General features: G+C 41.3%; 1 protein-coding gene across 4 annotated transcripts in view; it reads right to left on the bottom strand.

The window, feature by feature from the left end:
• Window positions 1–1209: 1209 nt before the first annotated feature.
• Window positions 1210–17939, bottom strand: part of DAAM2 (dishevelled associated activator of morphogenesis 2) — a 276268-nt gene continuing 259538 nt past the window's right edge. For all 4 annotated transcript variants that reach the window (XM_020785056.3, XM_020785053.3, XM_078383030.1 and 1 more), the window contains 2 exons: window positions 11125–11295; window positions 1210–9124 (listed from right to left, as the gene is read on the bottom strand). In XM_020785056.3, the coding sequence (XP_020640715.3) occupies window positions 8906–9124; window positions 11125–11295 (390 nt within the window). In that variant the 3' untranslated portion in view covers window positions 1210–8905. The remainder of the gene's footprint in view (window positions 9125–11124; window positions 11296–17939) is intronic.

The raw sequence follows: 17939 nt of genomic DNA on the forward strand, positions 1-17939 counted from the left end.
TTTCCACAGTAAATGGTGAAATGCTGGGGCAAAAAACCCAGAAAGCATTGCCTCAGGGAAAGCTCACTAAAAGGAACCCTTTCAGCTAAAGCCAAAGATATTTATTTTAGTGTGTTCCCCTTAAATAGCCAATCAGATAACTTTCAGAAGTTGCAACCAGGTAATGCTCCCTCCTGACATGTATAAAGGATCAATACTACATTGTCATTAAGCAATGTACTACCTTTGAACTCAGAGGTTTCGTAATGTCATTGTGACTAGCAACTTCCAAAATGGGAAGGTAGAATTGACAACCTCATTTTTTCTCTGGAAAATGCAGCAAGTATTCTACATTATGGAGCCTACCAATCCTGTGTTATTAACTTTCTAGAGTAGTAGGTCAGTGTCATCAAAAGGATTGTTATCCTACCCATTGATTAAGTGGACCTATCCTGCATTTTTCAAATACAAAAACAGCTCTCCAAATATAGGCTTATTTACATATAATGTTGATGCAAATTCAGATAATGGACTAGAATAGTGGTTCCCAAACCTAGGTGTTCTTGGACTGCAACTCCCAGAAGCCTTCTCCACTAACTGGGCTACTTGGGGATTCTGGACATTGTAGCTGAAAAACACACCAGTTACCCAAAGTTGGGAACCACTGGACTAGAATCTTGTCTGGTAGGCTGTGAGTTGCTTTGCCTGGACAGCAGTGGCCATTCAGTGTTCTAATAGTGAACCAACACTATTTCTGTCTTGTTTTATAAACTACCAGTCAATTAATACAACATGCTAAACAGAAAGATTTTTTTGTTAAGGGTTCACTCCAGCTCCAAAATGTGGTGAAATTGCCATGTCAAGGACCACACCTTCACCAGTTATTTAAATAATATTTAAGCTGGCTGTGACAGGGTGAGAGAATGAACTTCTCAGATTTTCATTGCAGTGGAGTACTTGTAAAGGTAGCTTTAGCTGAACAGATTCTCAAGTGGTAACTAATACCATCCATATAGGATAACAGAGCAGGAAGGCATGCTGGGATGTTATCCAAAAGGGAGCTGAAGGTAAAAAAAGGTGAGCATGTATAAAATGGCATCTTCCCACCTTCCCTTGTTTTGAAGTTAGTAACACAAGAGTAACACAGACTTCAGTATGGCAGACAGGAAATGCTCAACTCTTGTCCTAAGCATGAAGGTGCTCTCAGGCAGAATGAAGAATAAAACAATCTGCTAGTAAATAATGGATTTTATTGCTTAAATACACAATGGGTCCCCTAAAAAGAACTGCCTGGGACAAAATAGGGGCAATATATCTTTAATTTGTTTTAGTATTACATTATATTCTTATAAAAAGGTGCAGATAAAAAGGATGCTACACATTTTGTACATTTAATTCATTTATAGTTTTAAACTGACCAACAAATGAGGAGACACCAAAGCATTAGAGGAGCAAGACGGGATTCCCACCCCATTCTTTTGTAGTGGCTGTGGGCAGGGACGTTCCCCAGGCTTTTATACAAGACTATGTGAAGGAGATCAGTTGCCTTTTTAAAAGGGTGGGAAGTTCTTCATTGTAAAAATCTATACTAATGAGAAGAGTAATGACTTATGTTACTGATTTTGAGCACAAGGGATTAGTTAAGCCCAAATAACTTAGCTGGAATTCTAATGTGGCCATAGGCGTGCATTTCAAAGGCCTATTCCGATACTACATTCCTGCATAGAACATGGAGGAAAAACAGAAAATGTAATTCACTACACACACACACACACACACACACACACACAACAACAACAACAACAACAACAACTCACTCTCTCTGGGGTGTTGTTTTATGGTTGGGGAGGAAATATCTTCCACTCAAAATTACTGATGACTCCAAGGCACTGAGAAGTTGCATATATCCTACAAAGTGTGCTAGACTGCCACAGTCTCATGCTTTGGACTCAGATTGTGGCAGAGGTGCCTGAAAGTTCAGCTGACATTGGTAGAAAACATTCGGGGGGAGGGGGATAGAGCCCTTCTGAGCAGGCTAGTATATCCTTCAAGGGAAGCATGGCCCACTCACTGTGTGAAAAAAGAGTAAAAGCAAATATGCCCGAATTTCACTTAGCCTGTCCCAGCAGCTCCAACCACAGCACTCGGCTTGCTCATAATGCCTGGGTGAAGTCTCAATAGTCATGGCTGCAATGCGGTGTATACACAAAAATTAGCAAACTAACATAAGGCAAAATAAATAGAGGTGTGGCATTTACAGGTTTCCCCTAAAACATTCCTAAAACTGTATACTTTTCATTATTAAAACATTTCCTTAAGAAAAAAAAAAAACAACTGCACACATCATGTACATAACAACTGTACAACTGATCTCCTTTTCCCTTCATGAAAATATATCAAGGTATAAACCTTCGGCTATGACTGGACTGCCACTTGGAAAGGAGGACTATCCCAAGAGATGGCCAAGGATGGAGGTTCATGCCAGTTCCCAATGGCACACTCCTCCCCTGCCTGTGCTCCCTGCTCTCGGACACTGGGCACATGAGTGAAGTAGTTCAGCAGGACCTGCAAAAAACAACAACTTCCTAATAAGAAATAGGGCTGGTCACCCTGCTCCAGCTTGGGAAAGGGGTCGGCTCGACTTTCAGAAATTGGAATGCCTTATTCTCGGAAAATGCGCCACTGGTGGGAAGTGGATGCATAATAGAGATCTAACAAAACTGAAGGAGACTTATCAGTCTGACCTAGTCATGTACTGCTACAAGCCAGTGTTAATAGTTATGCATCTAGCAGCACCAAATGTCTGTAATCGTTTATCTATACTGCACAAATTCTTTGTTATTTGCACACTTTGAATAGCTATACCACAATTTTTTTTTCAAAATATTTGGTTCTTGGTTGCAGTTTGTGTATCCACATTAAATAATTGTTGTGCTTCATAACTGTAACGAGAAGTCTGGGTGTTGCATTTGAAAAGATCCACAATCTTGTTACTGTCACTAGAGTAGGTTGAGATGGTTGTGCTTGGGACGGCCAAGGGCAAGCTTAAAAAGATTTGGGTGAAAATAATAAGGGCCACTGTGAAAACCTCAAGGGTGGATTGGTCTGTTTTTGTACAGACAAATTTGCCAATAGAAAACAGAAATGGAAAAGACAGCAACAAAACCAAAGGAGGATGCAGCCTGACATTTTGGAAAGAGAAATTTGTTATTTCAAGAATAACGCTCCTTGGGATTAAAGAAGCTTCCATTTCTTTTAACATTGTGCCAATTTAAGTTCATCCAAACTCACATTCAGTTTTCAAGTACTCGTCTGAGATTTTTATCCCTTTTTAGTGACTCCACTGAAACAGAGAGGGATCATCAACTGCCCTGTCATAATTGAAATTCCTGTTGTCATCTGTCACTGGTTCCTACTGGTGTTCCTGCAAGATGTATAAGAGAGAAGCACAGCTGGTATTTCTCAAATGTAATTTCTCTCTCTCTCTCCTTCAGGCACAAACAAGACTATCTGGGTCTCTCAGCCTGTTCTCAATTTCTCACTCTCAGTACCATGCTAATATTCTGTAGAATGTTTTGCCTTACCTTTCCTGAGAGAGAGAGAAAATAAACTGAGCATAGCATGTTTCAGTCTGTGCCAGTATTGAGGCAGAAATGATGGGCCAATTGTTTCTGAATTTAGGCTGGAAGACATTTGGCATACAGCTTCTCTATTTTAAATGGCACCTGGACAAGTGGGCATGCTCATGCACACTAATGATTTCACCTCTGGCCAGCAACAAGTTGCGGATCATGATCTATTCCAGCCCCTGTGGCATCTACATTTACTAGCACGAACCACTGCTGATGCCTTCCACCACTATAGCTCAAAAAGTGGCATGCATACTCAACAGATTAAGTCAGAGACTAAGCGGGGAATCTGCTCCAAGACTGCGCCCAATGTACACGTTAAGAAGAGACGAGATGCAGCCTTCCTGCAGATTGGGGGAATCACATTTTTGATAGAGATACTTCAGAAATAAGCAGACATTTCAAGAGTTAGACCAGATAGTGCAGATGAGGACAAAGAGCTGTGTGTCAATGTCTTTTGGGGATAATACAAAGAACCCAGTGCTTTAAAAGCTGGGTTGCAAAGAACTCAGTTAAAATATCAGTTTTCCAGAAAGACAGATAAAAGAGCACTTTAGAGTCTGGCTTAACCTAGGAGAAGGGACGTGGTGGTGCTGTGGGTTAAATCGCAGAAGCCTCTGTGCTACAAGGTCAGAAGACCAGCAGTCGTAAGATCGAATCGCTTGTCCCAGCTCCTGCCAACCTAGCAGTTCGAAAGCATGCAAAATGCAAGTAGATAAATAGGTACCACCTCGGTGGGAAGGTAACAGCGTTCTGTGTCTAGTCACGCTGGCCACGTGGCCATGGAAACTGTCTTCGGACAAATGCTGGCTCTAGATCTTGGAGATGGGGATAAGCCCTAGAGTCGAACACTACTGGACTAAATGTCAAGGGGAACCTTTACCTTACAACCTAGGAGACTGTTGGTAGGATTTAATCTGTTTCAGTTCTGTTCCATTTATTTTTAGTTTAATGACTTGTTTTCAAGATTTCTATTCTTTTCTTTCAGTCCACAAGCTTATGTAACTTATGTACACAAATCATACATATCAACAACAATGCCCCAGTGTAATGGGAGAAGTACTAAAAGAAGTTGCCTCAGGAAATGTGTGGACCATGTCAAGATAACTGCAGCCAATTCCATTGTGCTTGTGACTTAATAAGGGAAGGAGAGCTTGCAAATCTTTGCCATATTTACTTGGAAGTTATATTGAAATCAGAGGAAGTCTACCCTTTCTGAAACATGGAGCTCAGATACAACTATTTCCATGGCCTCTGATGGTGTAAAAAAATCCATTATAAATCATGGGAAGTTGATGCTGTTTGTGCAAGTTGGTATTATTTTCCAAATCAAGAAGTGAATCCAATGTGGCCTGTCTTTATTAAGAAAAGAATGACTCCTACCATAAATGTACTTACTTTTTATGCATAACGGCGCAGAACCCATAAAAAACTGACTTTAGGTATAGTATGATGAAAACGAAATAAAAACAACATTGAGTTGTTCCTTCGGAAATAAAATACAAGGGAAGCCACAGAAGAGCCACATAAAATCTTGGAAGACACATTAAGTAGATCTTCAGATTTTTGCACCAATTTGACCGAGATTAAGGGATTATACACTTTGCATACAATTGACAGTACCAAAACTGTGAGGCTTTATTTAGGAGGGATGGGTGGAGAAAATGTAACTTTAGTAGCAGCGTACGCTGATCACATGTCCCTTCCTCCTTTCACCTCATTACAAAGAAAATGTGTCTGAGGCAAGTTTCATTGAATATGAAATCTTTCCAGTGCCTGCCCTAATTCTTTCAACCGCACTTTGCAACCATCTCACATTCCTGTGAGGCCCACCAGTGCTAATGCATGACACAGGGTGAATGATGAGTGGCTTGGGGCCACCATTGTGAATCCCCACAATACAGTGGTGCCTCGCTTAACGATTACCTTGTTAAATGACAAATCCGCTTTACAATGAGGTTTTTGCGATGTTTAGATAGGAAAATTTTGCTTGACGATTATCGGTTCCCTGCTTTGGGAACCAATTTTTTGCTAGACGATGATTCTAAAACAGCTGATCGACGGCTCTAAAATGGCCGCCCGCTGTGCAAAATGGCTCCCCGCTGTGCTTTAGGAAGGATTCCTCGCTTTACAGGCACCGAAAATGGCCGCTCCTATGGAGGATCTTCGCTGGACACTGAGGTATTTAGCCCATTGGAACACATTGAAACGGTTTTCAATGCATTTCAATGGGCTTTTCCGTTTCGCTTGACCAGGATTTCGCTTAACAGCGATTTCAACGGAACGAATTATCCTCGTCAAGCGAGGCACCACTGTAATGTCCTGGTGGCTGACTCTAGGAAAATGAGTAAACTAAGATTTACATTGAGCATATCACAAGGAAACAAGACTCACAAATGGAAACGGGCAATAATGTGTGATAAAGGTAAAAAGCAGCAGAAAAAGGGAAGACCAAACAATAGATTAACTTAATAAAGAAAACCACAATGTTTAGTTTGCAAACCTGGGCAGAGCTGTTAATGATAGGACCATAATTCAGAAGTGATTTGACAAATTACAGAACAGCAACAACCTCCTAGGAAACTTGCTGCAGCAGCAGGCCCCCCAAGGTACTCTGTGGATGCCATCCATGACTTTTGCATGCCATCAAGGCAATTGGCCTATCAGCTAGAATGTGGTCCGCCCCCCCCCCCCAGATACTCTTATGTTGAAGGTCCTATTGAACCTGACGAGAATTCTGCGCTCTCATAACTGGGGTTAAGTTTGCAGTATCAGCAAGAAATGACAGCATGGTTACATCAACATCAATAAGGTGGTTCTCTGTTTTCTCCAAACTGTGAGAAAGAAGATCACAGATGAATTCAAGCCCTTGAATTTTGGGATATCTCTGTATGCAGTCACTTCTTGGGAAATAAGCAAAGGAGTAAGGAAAGGGGGAAACACGTATCTTCTGAAAAAATGATAATGTTGGGATTAGGGGTTTGCAGCTAATTATACTTGCTTGCTTCCCACTATGGCACATATTGCTTCAGTTTAATATGGCTTCTGCAGTGCAACATATATGGCATAATACTACATCTCTACTACAGGGAACAGCGCAGAACTAGAACCAGCATTTACACATTGTTTTAAAAATCTATCATCATCTTGGGGCACAAAACGACACCGGAAATACACATTTGTAAACTTTTAAAAAAAGTTTTAGCAATAAAAATCTTTTTTAAAAAAAACACACAACAAAAACACTTGTCTTTGTTCTCAGGGGGTAGTCTTTGAAATGAGACCTGTGAAGAAAGGAAGTTGTCCTAAGAGGCCGCCCATCCAAGCTCTTACAAGACCAGATCTTCACTGGTCTTCACACAGCAAAACTGCTGGATTCTGGAATGTCAGGAACCTGGCTATTCAAAACTTGGAAACTCAAAATAATGGATACAAAGCTTTGATGTATTTCTCCCCCTTAACCACCAACTAATATCTCAAGTTGCCAGCATTTTATTTAGTCTTCCTATTGTTTTTCTCAACACTGTCTCCTTGCTATAATTTTCTAGCATTGTTTATGCAGAAGACTGTATCCATCATGATCAAAGTGTAGGAATGTTTTTGCTCTATAGATGCAAGATTACGCCTAAAATTAAATAGTATTCTGAGTTCAAGAAAAATAAGCGATTGAAGTGACAACTTGAGCTCCTTCTGGACCCCATGGCATCTCATGGGCTTCCTTAATTGTGTAGAAGCTTCTTTCCCCCCAAATGAGTTTTGAATTATTTGTGCTTCATGCCTATGTCTACCCCTCATCTTTTTCCTGTGTTCTTCTGAGAGAAGATGCTGATCAACTGTTAACTATGGACAGAATTTTTAAAAAGCCCTACTCCATCCTTAGTCTACTGCTGTACTGCTGTAAGACGACAATGAATCAGGAAGGTATTAGTAGAATCCATGTCTGTATGTGTGCTTTTCGGCTGTAAGTGTTCGTTTTCATCACGCAGCAACAAGTTATTTCTAGATTAACCAACTATGATCTCTAGAGCTTTCTTCATGGTGCATTGGGGCAACCTACCCTCAGGTCCACCATACATTTCAGTGTCCTTTGTAGTCTCTCTCCATCACTATGCCCAGGTGGGAAAGTCCCAGCTACTTACTGATACAATGTTTTATTGCCATCATTAGTAATATTCTGCAGCACCTGCTGGGAATGGTTGGGCTTCTGGAAAGGCTGAACTGTTAAAGTGCACACTCCAGTTCATCCCAGCAGAGCTATTCTACCAATAAGTGACTTAATTCTCCCTTTCAGCCCCCAGATAAATGCTCTTTGTCCATTTTTTTTTCTTTAAAAAGTCCCACCTTTACTTGTGCCAACAACCACTTTATTGTGCTACCAAAACTGCACAAATTTATATTTGGAGTTATTTTTATACTGTCCATCCTTTTCTTACTGCACTGCCCAGCAATGACAACTGATCTGGCTTGGATCAATTGTAGTCCCTCTTATAGGGTGCTTCGTACTTTCTCATGACTTGGCACATCCCTGAAAAGTCAGCTCATCCCTGAAGACTCAAATGATTCCTGAAAAATAAAAAGTCAATACGTTTTGCAAACAGTTTATCCAGCTCTCAATCTGAGCAGCTCTATCTACTTCCTCTGACGCAACCTCACTTGCTTTACGTATTGCAGGCCACTAACTGTCCTTGGGATTTATAAAACAAACAAAAACACGTCTTCCCTCATTTCTCAGGCTCCAGTCAATGGCCTTTTGAAAATCTAGCAGAAGAAGAGAACTGCAACACAGTAGAACCGCTCCTTCACTGATGCCTGAAAGCCAAGTGAAACCACAAAGGGGTCAAGATGGAGGAACCAGCTTGAGATATCTTGCATTTTTCTCAGCGAGACAGAGATTCTTTTTATATATAAAATGTACACTTTGGCACAGAGTAAACCACATTCTCTCTCCATCCCTCCCCACCCTGCAGCTGGTCAGTAGAGAAGGCCCAGTGGTTTCCATTGCATCATTAGGACCTGACTGAACTTGCACAGAAAAGGCCAAGAAGCACACGCCAACGTCTTGGTGACAAATCCCTTTGGCTCTAGAGAGGCACTTAAGACAATCGTTCCAGATTACATAAAAAATGGAAGAGAGCAAGACGGGAGGGCATGTTCATCCTCAAACCTGTAAACAAAGCCATGGGCTAGGCAAATCTCTGGGAGAAAACACAACCTAGACTCCATCATCTCCTTTAACTCTTTGTTGTGGCAACAGTCTTTGTGCTGTCGTTTTCCATAAACTCCGCCGTCATCCCTCTTTAATAATTGAGTTTCGTCACTGCCCGTTCCCGGCTTGTCTCCAGATTTTGGTTCCCTGAACGCTTACGGTTTCGCTTAAGCTTCGATAAGTCTTTGTCAAAGACCTCGCCGGACCTCAGTGCTGACACAAGGTCATCAAACTCGCCACCTCCCTCCTCAGAGATGCTGCCAGCTTTCACTTTCTTCTGCCGTCGCTCCTTCTCTCTCTGTTCCTTTAGCTGTTGGGAAATAAATAAACATGCAGGGATTTATACTTAAGGGTAGCTGAAAAATACACTGCTTATGCTCCATTTGTGATACAATCAATCTTCAGTCTTTACAGAGTCACAGTCCTGTGGTGTTTTTGCTTGGACAGACTCCCCTTTAGGATACTGCAACTTGTAGAAGAACTACATACAAATCTCAGAATGCTAAATTTATCCCAATTTAATTTTCAGAGGAACTTTTTTTTAAGGGGCAGGGCAGAAGGAACAAGAAGGGAAGCCTCATGAATGATTTTGGAGCTTCAGGATAGTAAATATTTGAGGCTGGGAGATTTTTGGTAGCCTATCTGGAAAGAGAGAGTCCTTGAGCTTTTGTAAGAAGTCAGAAGTCTTTGATTCCAGCTCCTCTCCCTGTCTCTCTGATTAAGCCTAAACTATCTGAAACAGAGGTTGAGAATATAACATCTCAAGAAGGAGTCTTTTTAAGGTCTCTTGAGATTCTTGGAGGAAGTGCAGGATAATATTTTTAAAGGTATCAAAGACTGCAACTATATTGACCTATAATGCAGAAAATGTTATGAGAGTAGGACGATCTAATTTGCATTTTTTTCTGTTGATGACACAACATAAAAATAAATGTGAATGATTCCAGAGTTTGTCCCTCGTCCCACAACCCATCGTTTCCTATTCTGCTGCTGGGGCTTCATTTTTTAAAAAACTGATCCATTAATATCAGTTCAGATTGTGTGTCATTTGAACCAATACAGAAAAGTGTGATCCTACATGGACTTCGCTCTTCACCAGCCATCCTGCATAGACTTCACTCTTCAGCAGTCACTTACAGGTAGAATAATCCCTTTTCTTTTTTACTTTTTTAAAAACATGACCCCCCCCCCATAAAGAAAAAAGAGAAAATATGAAAGAGAAATAGAGAATGAGAGGAGGAAATGAGAAGCATCCTTCCTGTACGACTTTCCCCTTCTCCTGTGGAACTTCTTGGAAACAGGGCCCTTTTCTCCATCCCAAATCTTTCTGATTCTAAGCTGAGACAAACAGAGTGCTTTTCCAAACACAGGGCTTTTTATTTTAAAGGCAATTCTCATCCTTAGCAATGATTGAAGTGCCATAGCTGTTAGGGTTAAAGAGAAGACAACATAAAAGGAATCAACGGAATGCTGAGGAGCTGTTCTCATGCTTGGGAAAAGCATAAGGTTAAAAAGAGAGGTTAGTTCACATGAGCCCCTGGGGATCCAGGCATCAGAGCTCCAGTAGCAGAAGAAGCAGCAGCACGGGAAGTGAGTCGGATCACTAGAGTTAAAGTAATCGGCTCAACAGAGCCAAAAGGCAGCTTGCTGTGGCAGCATTATTGATGCCAACAATTAAGTAGTGCTGTTCAATAGCTTCACAGAAAGTGCTATCATACAGAAGGTTACAACAAAAAGTCTGTCCCAATGGTGTAGATGGAATCTATAGCTGGATCTTCCATATCTTGACATTTTGGTCTGCAAAAATCTGAAAGTGGTAGTTAAACAAAGAGGATCCAAATTAGCATCACAGGCTGGAGAGATAACAGCCCCCTTCCCTCTGCACCATTTTCTCCAGTGAAAAGTTCCATCTCTCTGCAACTAATATCGGTCAACGTTTAGAGGCAATAACATAAAATTGCTGCTCTGTCTAAAGGTGCCTTGTGGTGTAGTGGCTAACCTGCAGTACTGCAGCCAAAATTCTGCTCATGACCTGGATTCAATCCCAGGTAGCTGGCTTGAAGTTCACTCAGCCTTCCATCTTTCCAAGGTCAGTAAATTGAGTGCCCAGATTGCTGGGAGGAGTGGATGGGCAATGTATAGCATGAATAATTAAATGGTAAACCACCCAGAGAGTGCTTTGTTATAGGGCGGTATATAAGCAGCATGCTAGGTCTCTCTCTCTCTCTCTCTCTCTCTCTCTCTCTCTCGTGTGTGTGTGTGTGTGTGTGTGTGTGTGTGTGTTCTGTAACTGAAATCCCAAGTCCTCACCATAGCTTCCATGCGTGCTCTTCGCTCCTCCTCTTCCTTCTTCTTCCTCATGTTCTCCAGATCTTGTTTAGCTTCCGTAAAGGACTGCAGAAAGGTGTCAAAGATGGCAAAAAATTCATCTGGCTGCATCCGACCCTCACCCTCTCCAAAATGCTTCAGCGCCTTGGCATACTGTTAGGGAAAAGAAAAAAGGTCATTCATTCATTACTTTTGAACAAGGATGTAACTGGAAAGGAAAGGCCATAGATGTGTGTGAAGTGGACTATTAGTTTTCCATACACTGCTTTGGGAACTCATATCACATTCATGTAAGCAATTTATACTGGTTTATCGCTTGTTATCATATCAGTAAAATACAGTAAGAGAATTCAGTGCTCCCTTTCCTTAAGAAGCTTTATTACTGCTAGTAAAAAATCCTAGTCTATAGCACACAGATCAAGGGATTATTTAATGTCATTCCATTTGTCTCCATTTGGAAAAGCTTTTCTCAGATTTGGAGAACTCAGCTAACTATGTTTAGAACAGCTCGTAATTTAAGCACCAAGAGGCCTCCACTGAAATCCTTTCGTGATGAGGCCATTTTGAGCACACTGAACCAATTATATTACACTGGGACTAAATACCTCCCCCCCCCCAGTCCTCCAGTGCCTCTGCTGGATAACCTCTTAATGTAATGTACATGTCAGCCATAACCAGGAGCTACAGTATTTCCTCCTGTGCTAGGAGAAAAAGATCGAAGGGTTCCAAAAAGAATTTGAAATCGCCTTTTCATTTGTTTATAAGAAATCTGACACGAGGCATGAGCTATATGGTTCATTCTCTCTTTCTCCTGACTGCTTTTACACAAAATGATCACCCAGAACTCTGGAACTTCCTGCCTTACACTCAGACCATGTGCTTGAAGGGGGGGGGTGAGAGTGTCCTGCTCCCATGCTAAAAAGAGAGAGTGGAAGCATTAGACGTGGTGTTTATTTTACAAGGGGAATGTGCAGGCCAAAAGGAGCAAAACCACAGGCCTCACTCACAAAACAACCCTGATTTAAATCTGATAAAATGACAGCAATTACTGGCTTTTATTTCTCATCAGTCCTCAAAAACGGGCATATCTGCACCTATAAAATGCCTCTCACATTTTCCTTCTCACAGGCTCAGAACCAACTTTTTCCCTTGTGCAGTTTTAGATTTCTAAGCAAACATTCAGGTTTTGAGCCAAGACCATGTACCTAGTTGAAAACCTGTAAAGGATATTTGCTTTACCAAAGGCAGTGGCTGAATCCTTACAATTTGACCTTCCTGCAGCCCAGCAGAGTTCTAAAGCAGATACCACCCACCACTTGGCACAGCAAAATACAAAGCATATTAGTTCTACCTAACTACAGTAATTAGAGACGGGGGTATTCATATTTGTATACGATTACGAATATCCCCCCACAGGTGCAGATAACAAGAGTCCGCCCCCCTGGAGCCAGACCAACCGCTCACAATTCTGCCGCTGCCGGCGGACTCTGCACTCCCTTCTTATCACTCTGCAGCTCGCGATGGATTAGCCACTCTTCAACCTGGCAGAGAGGGTCATCCTCCCACCTTCTGCCAGGAATATACCAATACTCCCATCTCTAATAGTAATCATGCAGCTAGATCTTCCCTAGCTACTAACTCATCTTTTTCAATTCAATGCCTCCTTAAATGTGAAGCAGCATCTCATGCTGGATAGCAAGCAGAATCCACCTTTCTCTATTAAATAATAATTGCAGAACTTAAACTGTGTAAGAGGGTATGTCCCTTAACTATGTTTTGTAGAGGCCTGTACAATGAGAAACTTGGATTCTCCAGTCACCCAATGGGACCCAAAAGAAGGAAGGTATAAATAATGGCTAAAATCCAGTAGTAAGTCCCAGCTAGAGTAGGTTGACTGAATCAATGGGCATTTGCTGAGTCAACTCCTCTGTACATTCTACTGGTTCAATGGGCCTACTTTAGTTGGGACTTGCTACTGGAGTTCAGCCAATGTATTATTACAGTATATTACTAACAGAAATATCCAACTTTACAAAGTTTAGAATCCTATTAGTTCTCTCCTCCTGAAATTCTTGGTATCATCTCCCTGAGACGAAATATCACCAGGGGATATATAAATGAATGTCAAAAACAAAGCACACAAAAGTCACCTTTGTTTGGATGAAAAGTCTGAAGCATATCTACAGGCCATCCTACTGGCCATGGGGGTCTATGGAAAACTGTGTGTTGTGGTCCCCAAATATCTTCCAAGTGTTGTTTGTAATACTCCCAATGACATTTCACCAAAAGCAGGGCATGATTAGAAGTCTCAGTTTTACTGAATGTGATAATCTTGATAAATATTCCCTGCTGAACTGTTTGAAAGACTCTGATATTTTGGCTTTCAGTTCCTGGCTATCAAGGACATGGGTGTCATGTGGTAAACACCAACATGCTTGTCACAATTTCTTTATAGAAAACACTGTCCTTACAAGTGGCACACTAATCTTATTTGAGGTCATAAACAGTGCAGCTTGAACTGAAATCTCTTTTGCTTTCATGGGTTCCATGCTGCCCTCAGCTCATCCCTGAAATGTTAAGGATTGTGCTTAAGTGATATTGGCCTTAATGCTTAAGGCTCGAGTCCTCTCGTGTAAATGAGCATAGGAGAGTTTTAAACAAAAGAAACTGTTATAGAAGCCACACAGGAACATTACCGCCCATGAGACATCATAATGACTGGGCATGAGCATTCTTGGGGACTGGGTAATATCTGACAAAGTTACACAAAAATAGTAAGAACTTCTCCACTGAGATGTGTAGAACCAGCCACAGCTTACCTTCCTAGAATTTTTGTCCCACAATAGGCTTTACCAACGATAATTTTTAAAGTAGATATAAACCTGAATTTGCATGCTATGTTGAGATATTAATAACTGAATCAATCACCTCACATGTCCTTTCCTTTTCATTTGCATTGGTATATCTTTGATTTTTTTGGCAGCAAGATAGATCTCCAAATATAGAGAAGAGGAAAATTATGGGAAAGAGCACAGTAAGACAATGACAATTATATTCTCCTGCTGCTCAGGATCTGATAAGATGTATTTTAAGAGCGCTGTAAAAGGAAGTGATTCTTCCTTAAGCCTGTCAGTGTTTAAAGGTGGGTTAGATGTAATATAATATCATTCCACTTTGGTTCCAGAAGATCTATGATCACACTATTTCTTTTAAGGCCAATGTAAGTGGACCTAGATGAATTCAATTTCCTAACTTCATGGAAGTTCAATAAATGTTTAAAAATTAAACCTTAGTTTGTGGATTATATCCTCTCTGCAGCCAGTAACTTGAATACTGAGCCATCCACTTTTGGAAGGAAGACTGCTGAACAAATGAATACTCAATGCACACATGAATATTAAACTGCAAAGATATTTGGGTGTTGTTTAGATTTTCCCCCTTGTTTGCATGTGATACTATCTCTTGATGAAGAATGGGATCAGAACCATCATCCCGTAACATTTTTCCAGTATGATATATACTCAAGATCTATGGGAAGCCATCACTTTATACTGGGAACACTAGGATTGGTGGTCATCTCCCTTACCACAAGACTGTGCATCTTAAAGATCTATTGGGAGTTCTTCTTAGGGCACAGTGGTTAAACTGCTGTACTGCAGCCAAAACTGTGCTCGCAACCTGGGATTCAATCCCAGCTAGCCAACAGAGTAGAACTCTGCTGGGCTGCAGGAAGGTCAAATTGTAAGGATTCAGCCACTGCCTTTGGTAAAGCAAATATCCTTTACAGGTTTTCAACTAGGTACGTGGTCTTCGCTCAAAACCTGAATGTTTGCTTAGAAATCTGAAACTGCACAAGGGAAAAATTTGGTGTGGGCCTGTGAGAAGGAAAATGTGAGAGGCATTTTATAGGTGCAGATATGCCCGTTTTTGAGGACTGATGAGAAATAAAAGCCAGTAATTGCTGTCATTTTATCAGATTTAAATCAGGGTTGTTTTGTGAGTGAGGCCTGTGGTTTTGTTCCTTTTGGCCTGCACATTCCCCTTGTAAAATAAACACAACGTCCAATGTTTCTACTCTCTCTTTTTAGCATGGGAGCAGGACACTCTCACCCCCCCCCCTTCAAGCACATGGTCTGAGTGTAAGGCAGGAAGTTCCAGAGTTCTGGGTGATCATTTTGTGTGAAAGCAGTCAGGAGAAAGAGGGAATGAACCATATAGCTCATGCCTCATGTCAGATTTCTTATAAACAAATGAAAAGGCCTTTCCAAATTCTTTTTGGAACCCTTCGATCTTTTTCTCCTAGCACAGGAGGAAATACTGTAGCTCCTGGTTATGGCTGACATGTACATTACATTAAGAGGTTATCCAGCAGAGGCACTGGAGGACTGGGGGGGGGAGGTATTTAGTCCCATTGACAGATTTTACTTTCTTGGGCTCCATGATCACTGCAGATGGAGACAGTAGCCACAAAATTAAAAGATGCCTGCTTCTTGGGAGGAAAGCGATGACAAACCTTGACAGCATCCTAAAAAGCAGAGACATCACCTTGCCAACAAAAGTCCGAATAGTCAAAGCTATGGTTTTTCCTGTTGCGATGTATGGAAGTGAGAGCTGGACCATAAAGAAAGCTGACTGCCGAAGAACTGATGCCTTTGAATTGTGGTGCTGGAGGAGGCTCTTGAGAGTCCCCTGGACTGCAAGGAGAACAAACCTATCAATTCTAAAGGAAATCAAACCAGAGTGCTCACTGGATGGACAGATTCTGAAGTTGAGGCTCCAGTATTTTGGTCATCTCATGAGAAGAGAAGACTCCTTGGAAAAGACCTTGATGCCGGGAAAGTGTGACGGCAAGAGGAGAAGGGGACGACAGAGGATGAGATGGATGGACAGTGTCATCGAAGCAACCAAGATGAATTTGACACAACTACAGGAGGCAGTGGAAGACAGGAGGGCCTGGCATGCTCTGGTCCATGGGGTCACGAAGAGTCAGACACGACTAAACAACTAGACGACAACGAGCCAACTCAAAGTTAATTCAGCCTTCTATCCTTCTGAGGTTGGTGGCATACATTGACTAATTAACATGTAAATTACCCAGCGAGTCCTTTAAGTGCTATGGGGTGGTATATAAGAAGCACACTTTGCTTTGCTTTCTCTCCTTGTTGGCTTCAGCTGAACCTAGCTGTCCAAGTCATCCATCCGTCCATTCATTCATTCATTCATTCATTCATTCATTCATTCATTCATTCATTCATTCATTCATTCATTCATTCATTTATTTAAAAATATTTTTGCCCCTCTTTTCTGTTTGCAATAACCCAAGGTGGCTCTTGCTGCTTTTGACTTAGTAATGAGCTTCTTCTGCACTTGTGGATCCTGGTTCCTATTCTTACAATTTTTCTTCCCTCTCTTACAACTCCTTTCCTTTTATTAGTTCTTTCATCCCAGCTATTCCAGTTCTCCAGCACCCGCAGAGATTCCTTTTCTTTCTGTAAAGATTCTGCCATCAGACTCTAACCCTATGACTCAAAGCACAGCACAGCAATATGGGACATGTCCTACTTTAAGTCTGTAAAACAGAATAGGCAATTATATAAATAAATTATTTTCCCCAACTTATTTCATTTCATCTTATGACATAATAGGCCTGTTTTATGTTCAGTGCCAGAATCCCTCCCACCCTCAGACTTTCCAATGAGTTCCTTTTTCAGCCAAAGCAAATAGTTCAGACAGTTGTTTATTTTGCAAAGTTGTTTCAACACGGATATGGAAAGTGGAACAGCAGCAGACGATCATCACTACTACTGCCAATGAAATTAAGGGGCTGTAGAGAGTCCATTAGCAATGGGGGAAAAAGTGAGGTGAAAGGTGGATATCCTCATTGGAACAAAAGAACAGCGATGGAAACAGCCCCACAATGCTGTTATTCTCTTAATTTCCCACCTCAAAATAATGTACATCATCATCTAAAAAACAAAACAAACATCTGAATATATTGTCATACCCTATTGTATTTGTTATTATTATTCAGGTTTCCTCACTACTGGGGAACAGATTTCAGATGAGATAACTGGGTGCAAGAAGGAGACCCTATAGTTCTACTTTGCACCAGTGGACTGAACCTCTGGATAGCTCGATAGTTTAGGATGCCAGAGGTTGGGAGTTCGATTTCCCACTGTACCTCCTTGACTGGGGCTGGATTTGATCCATAGGGTCCCTTACAGCTTTACAGTTCTAAGATTACGAGGGGTGCTGGTAAGTATTGAGCCTTTCCGCAAAAAAATTGAGCTAGGAAGCTATAAATTGCAGGGTGTATTGGCCAATTTGTCTGTATTCAATGGTGCAAAAATCAACTACCTATGATTTTAACTTATCTTTCATGTTCAGGTCCAAAGTGAACATGGCAGCATCTCCAAAAAAGTTCAATGTGGAAGACCCTAGGACCATAATCAAGTTCCTGTTTCTCCAAGGGAAAGCTGCAAAGCAGATCCATGATGAAATGTCACAAACTATGGCTGACAGTGGCCCTTCATATGCAACAGTTAAACGTTGGGTTGTCAATTTTAAATCTGGCCAAATCAGGCCAAATCCAGTGGAAGGCCTGTTTCTGTCTCTGTGCCTGCAAATGTGAAAGCCATCCATGATATGATCATGGAGGACCGCCGAATATCAGCCAAAAGTATTGCTGTATATCTGAGACTATCCCGTGAGAGAGTTGGTGCCATTATCCACAATGACTTGGAAATGAGAAATCTAGCAGCAAAGTGGATCCCCAAACTTTTGACAACTGAACAAAA

This window comes from Pogona vitticeps, chromosome 1, assembly GCF_051106095.1.
Source record: "Pogona vitticeps strain Pit_001003342236 chromosome 1, PviZW2.1, whole genome shotgun sequence".
Lineage (NCBI taxonomy): Eukaryota > Metazoa > Chordata > Lepidosauria > Squamata > Agamidae > Pogona > Pogona vitticeps.